The following is a 10,904-nucleotide window of genomic DNA, read 5'->3' as shown; positions in this document are numbered from 1 at the left end:
CTCCCTTTCCGGCCAAGGTTACACCTAACTGATGAACAGCAAACTCTCCTCCCAGTAATCGCTTAGTAGTAGTTGTCACTGCGAGGGGGGCACCTCAGAAAAGGTAATGTAAAAGTTACAGATGCTGACTGTGCCCAAATAGCATTTCAACGGTAGTGATTCGCAATATCGATGCATTAAACTTTACTTCCAAATGATTTTGAATGAATACATTTGAATTAATGTCTACTTAGTGTTTGGCCATGAATATAGCGGTGTGCTACGCCCCCAACCGCAATAATTTCACTACTCTCCCCACCCATGAAGACGGAAGACTTTTTACTAACATCGACTCCTGGTCACAATGCATCGATCAGAGACATTTAGCACTATAAACGCAAAAAAGATGACAAAATATAGTACCAGTTATTGTTGTCAGAGGGATCTGGATTGCGTATTAAGCCCATAACAAACAATTAGCCCCAATTTCAAGAAAAATGACACTGGGATACTCGATGTAATACTCGAGAATGGGAAAAATAATACAATTAGCAAAACAGTGTAAAAATGACAGCATCGGTCCCCAGAGAAACGTGTGTCCAAGCGGATTTCGATGTCAGTGCTGAAACTGGCTGCTGACAGACCGATGAATACCAGTAGTGAATAAAGGGCCACTGCACATGAAATCTATTTACAATGCACCATATTTAGTCATTTATTGAATTATTTTCATTTCAACTGGTGTACATAAGAATCGCAAACATTTCGATAATACTGGATGTACAGTACATATCTAATAGCATGTGAAAATGGCATCTGTCCACATTTTCTCAGAGAAGAAAAAAATGGTTTGATTGTGGTCAGCCACAGTACATATTTGTTAAGCTTATATCTTGAAAATTTAGTTTTTAAAAAGTTCTGCTGATTTGTTTCTGAGTTAAAATCATCAGAGTGATTAATATTGAGTATTATTTCTGATGCAAAAAGCTTCCGAATGCGCGCGACGCAGCTGCCCGCTGGTCTGACTTGGGGGGGATCGCCAGCTTATTGCAGAAGGGGGGAATCGTATGCCCTCAATTTCTGCTCCTCTTCCCCTGACTGCGAAATTGCTGAAAACTAACCTCAACCAAACCATTTATATTAACTGAAATACATGGAAAAAATAGCACCATCTCGAAGCTGTGTAAGAGCGGTAGGTATGATATCTCCACGTGACGTGCACCATTGTGGCATTAGGGCAAGTGGCAGATTCAGCAAGCTTTTGCAGCCATATATATATATGCACTTTATATTCTTCTATATATTCTTTATATTCTTCTTTTAGGAATCAAAAACAAATATCAAAAAATATATCTATTTGTTAATGCTATGTTAATGTCTGAAACTTTTATTTATTTAATTTAAATGAATATTAAAAGTTTTGTTGCTCAGAGTTTAAAAGGTGCAAAATGATACATGGCTGGAAGAGCTTGATAAATCAGTCCATCCATCCATCCATTCATCCACCCATTTTCCGTAAAAGCTTAGGCAATACAGGGCATGGGGACCCTGGAGCCTTTCCCAAGAGGCATGAGGCATAAGGTGGGATACACCCTGGATGGGATGCCAGTCCGTCACAGGGCAAAATCAAGCCAAACCGTTTAGTAATAAGGAAAACTGGACATTCCCGTTCAAGTGTACTGCTGGTCTTCACACACTGACATTAAAAGCACTGCAATCCCACACTGCATTCCTACTGTTATTGCACATGAAGTGCTACATTAGTCATGCGACAGTGCTTTTCAAATACAGCAGTGGGAGCAGGGGGCTGTCCTGGGTACAGTAAGGAATTCCTACCGTGCCCCTGTCAATGGCAGTGCAGTAGCACGCAGACTGACAGAAGCGTAGGGCAGTGATGAATGGACTTAATGGCACGTCTAGCAGCCAGACGCATGCTTGTGAACATTGACAGGAACAACTGTGCAAATCCATCACTTCACATGACGTATCAGATGATCTGTGAGGTTTCCGAAAAAAACAGAGCGATGCGAAAACAGCAAAACAAGGCAATATAAATTCCATCAAAAGCAAAGGGGAAAATATCAATTTTTTTGTATCACTGCAAGGTTTCAACGCGACCACAACATGTAATACAGTGTTATGTTATACAGTGGTCTCCCATTACAGACATATTAACAGGCTACAATTTAACAGGAATAAGGATTTCAAGTTGAATGACAGTTGCAGCAGAGGGTGGCTGACGGGCTGCTATGCATTCCCTATTTTTTCATTTCATTCCTCTCTCATTTTTTCTTGCTGAATAATACCCGTCCCCCCCACCCCCCATGACCACTGCATAATTCACCGTCTGTGTAACTCAAACCCCCCCCCACCACCACCACCAGCATTGCAGGTCATCAGACGTGAGCTGGGCACGAGGCTGGGGAGTAGGGAAATCAATGTCCTTGGCAAGTCTTACAGCACATCTGTCTGAAGTATGGTCGGCTGCAGAACTTAAACCTGAGCACCAGGGGGCAGTATGCCACTGTGTTCACATCTTTGCATTCTGCTTGAAACGAAGAAAAAAAAAACAACAGGTGAGAATAAGCTAGGGAATGGGAGGAAGCATGAGACAGGCATAGAGCAGAGCGCCCAAGTCCTCACCTTCAGGGTTGTCCGTGGGGCCCAGTTCACACTTGCTCTCACACTGCTTCATGACTGCAGGCCGGTGGGTCTCGGAGCATTCGTTGGACTGATGGCCGGTGTGCATGAGGCACTGCACAGAGCGCATCTCCTGACCCAGCCCGCACTTTGCCGAACACTACGCCACACAAAAAGACAGAGTTGGGCTCTCATCATATACTGCAGTGGCAGACCGCAGGCCAAAAACCTCTTAAAGGAACAAGCGCATGAGGAACAGAAACCGTGGCTAATCGTCGGTACGTTTGCCGTCACCGCTATCAGAATGAAATGTTTCCAAGTTTCTTAGAAAAGCCCATAAATAGGGGTGAAGCGGCGTTTGAGAGAAGCTTTTTATAACCCTTACTTTACTTCCCTACTGTGGCAAATTGGTACGGAACCCTGGATCAGGATGTAGCAATAATAACACAAACATTTGTGTCTGCATTAAAATAGCATTTTCTCACCTCTCCCCATGGGCCAGTCACCCACTGCGGCGGAGGGCATCGTTGGAGGTTACAGCGCACCCTGCTGGTGGGGCGGCTGCTCTTGAGGCACTCCGCCTCTGGCAGTGCATCCCCACTCTCCCCTCTCTTGCACAGGATTACACGATGCCTGTAGCCTGGGCCACAGCTGGAGGAGCACTGAGGATGGAGACAGAGAAACAGATGTAGGCTTCATCCCAATTGTCCCACTTAAGGGTAAGCGCACTGAGATACTACATTACGTACGCTGACGTAAGATGCAAAGTGCTCATGTGTATGTGAAGAGCCCTTCTGCACTATGGGCACGAACGAGCAGGTCGCACGTGGTAGTGTGTAAGTAAGTGGGGAGTTAACTGGGGTTAAGGGGATGAAGCCATCTTGTCTGTTCTGGTCCATTTTAACCAAACCATATTTTGGATTTCGTGCCACATTAAAGCTATAGAATAGATTAATACTGTCTAAACTGAGTTTTTTAATCCAAATCCTAGTGATATTGGGACTTCTGCAGATAAACTTGTAATCCCGGTACTAGCCAGGCGAGTGAACGTAAAATGAGTTGAACTGGTAGATAATTTCAAATGCAACATTTCGACTGAGCTCAACAAATATCATCAAACACACAAGACATTTTATATGTAACTTGGCTGTTTGTCTTGCTAGGTATCGGTACAGTAGCTTACACTTTGGCTAGCAGGTTTAGGGGTTTATTCAGTTAATTGGCATTCCGTCTGTCAAATTCACAGCAGCTGTCATTTATCAGTTGTGTTACGTACAGTACCAGTCTAAAGTTTGGATATGCGGAGCTGCCAACAAAGAAGAGTGACAGTGATGACCTGTCCACCTGACCCAAACAGCAGAAATGGTTTTGGAGGAGTTTGACCAGAGAGTGAAGGAAAAGCAGCCAGTGAGAACTCAGGACATGTGGCACCTCCTTCAGGACAGCTGGAAAGGCATCTTAGGAGGCCACCTCATGGACCTGACATGGAGGAGTCAGTAGGGGCAGCCAGTTTCTGGAGTAATTTGGGTTAAGAGTCTTGCTCAAGGGTCCAGTGATCACTCTGCTGACCCAGGGATTTGAACCTGCAACCTTCTGAGTCGCAACCCACAGAGCTGACCCCCCGCAACAACTAATTACTATACTATTATAATACTATTGCTTTGTTTCGTAGTAGAAATACACGTTTCCAAACTTTTGACTGGCACCACACACACACACACACACACACACACACACACACACACACACACACACACACACACACACACACACACACACACACACACAGAGCCTTCAAAGCACTGTGCTTGCACAGCAGATGAAGGACAAAAACATTCAAAACATTCGGTTTCTTTTGAATATATATTTATATAATCTTCCTGGCCCACCCTATTACAGAGAGCTGGAGTCAGGCCTGTTGTACAGCCCAAGCATGAACAGCTGCAACCAACAGCAGACTAGCAACAAACTAAACACAATTTGTCCGACACTAAAATCCCAACTGCTGGAAACAAACAAACAACGAAACATTTCTGTAGGAGGAAGTACAATGCTATCACAGCCAGGGTTGCCAGCTTTGGTCAGCTAGCGGGATTGAGACTTTCATTTCAAGACAAATCTACACATACATTTACACGTATGTAAGTTTTATTAACTTGTAAATAGTTTGTAGGGTTCGCAAACTACCCCATCGCTTTTGTTGTTGCTAATTTTGGGTTTATAATGGAATAATATTGATTTGCCGTAAGATTTCTTGCGTGAATGCGGGAGTCTGAAAGCGTGAGTATCACAGCAGATGCGTGAGAATCGGTAACCCTGCACAGCTGTTATGGCCTGTGTGGTCCTGACATATAGTAACATTTCTAGGGAGTGCGCGTCTACGCTATACTGGCGACGTCGATTAGTACTTATCAGCATTAACTCTCTTAGCCTGTTGATTATAATTGACAGAGCTCTAATAAAATGCAGCCTGAAACACAAATCTGCAGATCTCAATCTGGTACAGGCTGTGAGTGATACGTACCTTACAAATAACTAATTACCACATACAGAGGGACTGACAAATTAAGAGAAACAGCAAACTGAAAAGGGCCTAACTTTGAAGTAAGCAAATCAGTTACAAATTCAGCCACAAGTCCACGATGTCTGCCAGCACTCTGACAGGAGTCATCAGGGCTGATAATCACTACGCTTTGTTGTGTAACAGCCACAGAGTCTGAGGCCATTTTACAGCACCAGGTGCACCTGGTGATACAAACACTGCTCCCTCATCATGTTCTATGTTCCCTGGCAATAATCTCCCCCCCCCCCAAAAAAAAAACACACTACTAAATATATTCAATGGTGGTCTGAAGAACAACAGGATGATGTCAGAAGTCTTCCTTCAAAGAAGTGGAGGTTCACAGTGCTCCATCATGTCAATACACACAATTTGGGGCATGTATGACATCATCCCAAGAAAGACAGAAGCTATTCATAAAGCACAGTGGCTCTAGTCCTTATTAGGACATTTTTATTAACGTATTTGCATTTCCATTATCCTGTCTATCCCTATTTGTATTTCTTGTAACCCTGCCCACTCATCCTTTGACCTCTCCCAGCTCTTTGTAGAGCTCATGGTCAAGGTGGCACTCTGAGAGAAACCTGCGACATTTGTATCAGATGTGTCACGTCTCCACTATTATGAAGCAAACAGGCTTAAACCAATACCGGCTTTCTAGCAGAGTTGGAAAGTTAAGCTTCAGAAAGTACAAATCCAGACCAAGACTTTGTTACAACCAACTAGTTGAGTACGTATAAATAGTCATGTTCACAGAGTATTCAAATTGTTGGTTGGAACAAAATCTTGGTCTGGATTTATACTTTCTGAACCTGAATTTTCCACCTCTTTGTAGAAGACTTTCCTGGTATATATATGGGTCACTTGGGCTTTTGTGTTAGCTCACAAATCATTTGCTGCTGCTAGCGTGTCCCAGCAGGCTAAGCCTCAGTGCCGACCATTGGAGGGTTGCTGGTTCAAGCCTGGCTTTGGCAGAATAGTCCAATGGTCATGGCCCTTAACCTGATGCAGGTGGCTGCCTTTCGCTACAACTTTCCCTCACCTACATATGTGTCTGTGTGTCATGGACGGCAAGATGACGTACGTCAGAAGAGAATTTCCCCCACAAGGGATCACTAAAGTATGATTATAGTTAAACAGGCACAGTGCAATTATTAATAAATATGTATGAAATACATAATCTGAAAATCAAATAGTATGGATTAAAACTGTCTATTATTTAAACCAGTTATTAGTCCAGTTATTATTTTTACTTTAAATGAATACAGTGCAATTAATAATAAAAAATATGCATTGCGAGGTAACACAAAAGTAGGCCTTATGAAATCTGGTAAAAGTGTTGCCACTGCATCTTTTTTTCCTTTTGGTAGCTGATACAGAAGGTTATTGTACCTACCCAACTTTTACTACAACATTTAATGCCAGCGAAATACTTTTGATACAACAGATACTTTTACTCAAGTGGTATTTTAATGGGTGACTTTAACAAAGTATTTTAATGAGTAAGGTTGCTTATATGGATCAAAAAGCTTGGGACAGAATCATTCCTGCCCAAATACTGTCAAAACAATTCGCTTATAGTAATCAAGTAGTCCGCTTATAGTGTTCATGACAACATATGGAAAAAATTGAAATGACCCTTTTTTCCCCCTTTCGACTTTGATAAGCTGACTCTGCTAAGCGATAACCCGTCTGCTTCTGGCTAGCTACCTGAGGCTAATGCTGCGTGCACAGAAAACATGATGAGAAAAAGAAAGTAATTTTCTCTCAATGACAAATATAGGCGGGCAATTATACAATGGGTAAGACACACGAGGATGAAGCAAGGACCGAGTACAATCACAGTTAAGGGCACACACAACAACTGGATACACAGCACAACAAGTACCTACACTAAAAAATACAAACATGGGCTATATACAAAACATACAAGGGGCTATATACACATGCTCATGAGGCATGCTGGGACATGCAGATGCCGCCGGCGCTACAGTATCATAGCATATCTGAAATATACATAGTTTAATAATTTAAGTTCTGTAGTACTGTCATTTGAATCTGAAACACATGTATTTTACCCTTTAAACTTGACTGACCAGCGATCCCTAAAATGCCAGGAAGTGTCAAGTCCTGTCATTTCCCCCGAAGCGTCCCCCACCAGTCAAAGGCACACTGGGCATCAGAAAGAGCAACAGGCCTTACAGGACAGTGCATCTGCAAACGACTGCTATGTAAATCCCCGACTTGTCCCTAGTAGGAAGACCTGACAGTAACCCTTGATTGTAGTTTGCAACTATGGAGTGAAATGGCACCGACTCAGATGGAGTGTATCAAGGTTGCAGTACACTATCCTAAAAATTCGACCATACAAATACCTTACACCAACGCCCAAATATGTTAAATGATAAAAACACGATATGGCCAACGACACCAGAAACTTACACACTAACTATAAAAGAAAAAACACTTCTAAATGTAGCATAAGGACTTTTTTGGAAAGATCGTGAACTATACCTCAGACCAGTCCAGGGCCAGCCATTCGGGGGGGCAGGTCTGGTTGTTACAGGGTTCGGTGAGGGAGGGACGTGGAGGCGCGCACATACTGTCATCCTGGACTTTCTCCTCCGAGGGTGAGATCTTCCTCTTGCAGAGCACCTCGCGGGTACGGACACCCCCGTTACAGCTGCGACTGCACTCAGACCACTCCCCCGTCCACCACCTGTAAGAATGGGAAACACACACATCGGCTCTCACCAGCTATATGAATGGTGTACACACACACTGGCTCTCACCAGCTATATGAATGGTGTACACACACACCAACTCTGACCAGCTATATGAATGGTGTACACACACACTGGCTCTCACCAGCTATATGAATGGTGTACACACACACCAACTCTGACCAGCTATATGAATGGTGTACACACACACCAACTCTGACCAGCTATATGAATGGTGTACACACACACCGGCTCTCATTAGCTATATGAATGGTGTACACACACACCAACTCTGACCAGCTATATGAATGGTGTACACACACACTGGCTCTCACCAGCTATATGAATGGTGTACACACACACCAACTCTGACCAGCTATATGAATGGTGTACACACACACCAACTCTGACCAGCTATATGAATGGTGTACACACACACCGGCTCTCATTAGCTATATGAATGGTGTACACACACACCAGCTCTGACCAGCTATATGAATGGTGTACACACACACCGGCTCTCACCAGCTATATGAATGGTGTACACACACACCGGCTCTCATTAGCTATATGAATGGTGTACACACACACCAGCTCTGACCAGCTATATGAATGGTGTACACACACACCGGCTCTCACCAGCTATATGAATGGTGTACACACACACCGGCTCTCACCAGCTATATGAATGGTGTACACACACACCAACTCTGACCAGCTATATGAATGGTGTACACACACACCGGCTCTCACCAGCTATATGAATGGTGTACACACACACCAACTCTGACCAGCTATATGAATGGTGTACACACACACCGGCTCTCACCAGCTATATGAATGGTGTACACACACACCAACTCTGACCAGCTATATGAATGGTGTACACACACACCAACTCTGACCAGCTATATGAATGGTGTACACACACACCGGCTCTCACCAGCTATATGAATGGTGTACACACACACCAACTCTGACCAGCTATATGAATGGTGTACACACACACCAACTCTGACCAGCTATATGAATGGTGTACACACACACCGGCTCTCACCAGCTATATGAATGGTGTACACACACACCAACTCTGACCAGCTATATGAATGGTGTACACACACACCGGCTCTCACCAGCTATATGAATGGTGTACACACACACCAACTCTGACCAGCTATATGAATGGTGTACACACACACCAACTCTGACCAGCTATATGAATGGTGTACACACACACCGGCTCTCACCAGCTATATGAATGGTGTACACACACACCAACTCTGACCAGCTATATGAATGGTGTACACACACACCAGCTCTCACCAGCTATATGAATGGTGTACACACACACCAACTCTGACCAGCTATATGAATGGTGTTCACACACACCAGCTCTGACCAGCTATATGAATGGTGTACACACACACCAACTCTCACCAGCTATATGAATGGTGTACACACACACCGGCTCTCACCAGCTATATGAATGGTGTACACACACACTGGCTCTCACCAGCTATATGAATGGTGTACACACACACCAACTCTGACCAGCTATATGAATGGTGTTCACACACACCAGCTCTGACCAGCTATATGAATGGTGTACACACACACCAACTCTGACCAGCTATATGAATGGTGTACACACACACCGGCTCTCACCAGCTATATGAATGGTGTACACACACACCAACTCTGACCAGCTATATGAATGGTGTACACACACACCAACTCTGACCAGCTATATGAATGGTGTACACACACACCGGCTCTCACCAGCTATATGAATGGTGTACACACACACCAACTCTGACCAGCTATATGAATGGTGTACACACACACCAACTCTGACCAGCTATATGAATGGTGTACACACACACCGGCTCTCACCAGCTATATGAATGGTGTACACACACACCAACTCTGACCAGCTATATGAATGGTGTTCACACACACCAGCTCTGACCAGCTATATGAATGGTGTACACACACACCAACTCTGACCAGCTATATGAATGGTGTACACACACACCGGCTCTCACCAGCTATATGAATGGTGTACACACACACTGGCTCTCACCAGCTATATGAATGGTGTACACACACACCAACTCTGACCAGCTATATGAATGGTGTTCACACACACCAGCTCTGACCAGCTATATGAATGGTGTACACACACACCAACTCTGACCAGCTATATGAATGGTGTACACACACACCGGCTCTCACCAGCTATATGAATGGTGTACACACACACCAACTCTGACCAGCTATATGAATGGTGTACACACACACCGGCTCTCATTAGCTATATGAATGGTGTACACACACACCAACTCTGACCAGCTATATGAATGGTGTACACACACACCGGCTCTCATTAGCTATATGAATGGTGTACACACACACCAACTCTGACCAGCTATATGAATGGTGTTCACACACACCAGCTCTGACCAGCTATATGAATGGTGTACACACACACCAACTCTCACCAGCTATATGAATGGTGTACACACACACCGGCTCTCACCAGCTATATGAATGGTGTACACACACACTGGCTCTCACCAGCTATATGAATGGTGTACACACACACCAACTCTGACCAGCTATATGAATGGTGTTCACACACACCAGCTCTGACCAGCTATATGAATGGTGTACACACACACCAACTCTGACCAGCTATATGAATGGTGTACACACACACCGGCTCTCACCAGCTATATGAATGGTGTACACACACACCAACTCTGACCAGCTATATGAATGGTGTACACACACACCAACTCTGACCAGCTATATGAATGGTGTACACACACACACCGGCTCTCACCAGCTATATGAATGGTGTACACACACACCAACTCTGACCAGCTATATGAATGGTGTACACACACACCAACTCTGACCAGCTATATGAATGGTGTACACACACACCGGCTCTCACCAGCTATATGAATGGTGTACACACACACCAACTCTGACCAGCT

The 10,904-nt window shown here is 44.1% G+C and overlaps 1 protein-coding gene across 4 annotated transcripts in view; it reads right to left on the bottom strand.

Annotated features, from left to right (window-relative positions):
• Positions 1–665: 665 nt before the first annotated feature.
• Positions 666–10,904, bottom strand: part of adamts10 (ADAM metallopeptidase with thrombospondin type 1 motif, 10) — a 43,327-nt gene continuing 33,088 nt past the window's right edge. For all 4 annotated transcript variants that reach the window (XM_048977010.1, XM_048977007.1, XM_048977009.1 and 1 more), the window contains exons 22-25: positions 7,694–7,898; positions 3,105–3,281; positions 2,623–2,779; positions 666–2,524 (exon numbers count right to left, since the gene is read on the bottom strand). In XM_048977010.1, the coding sequence (XP_048832967.1) occupies positions 2,415–2,524; positions 2,623–2,779; positions 3,105–3,281; positions 7,694–7,898 (649 nt within the window). In that variant the 3' untranslated portion in view covers positions 666–2,414. The remainder of the gene's footprint in view (positions 2,525–2,622; positions 2,780–3,104; positions 3,282–7,693; positions 7,899–10,904) is intronic.

Source organism: Brienomyrus brachyistius, chromosome 15 (genome assembly GCF_023856365.1).
Source record: "Brienomyrus brachyistius isolate T26 chromosome 15, BBRACH_0.4, whole genome shotgun sequence".
Lineage (NCBI taxonomy): Eukaryota > Metazoa > Chordata > Actinopteri > Osteoglossiformes > Mormyridae > Brienomyrus > Brienomyrus brachyistius.
Note: the sequence above shows the minus strand (reverse complement) of the source record. Positions and strands in the feature narration are given on the sequence as shown.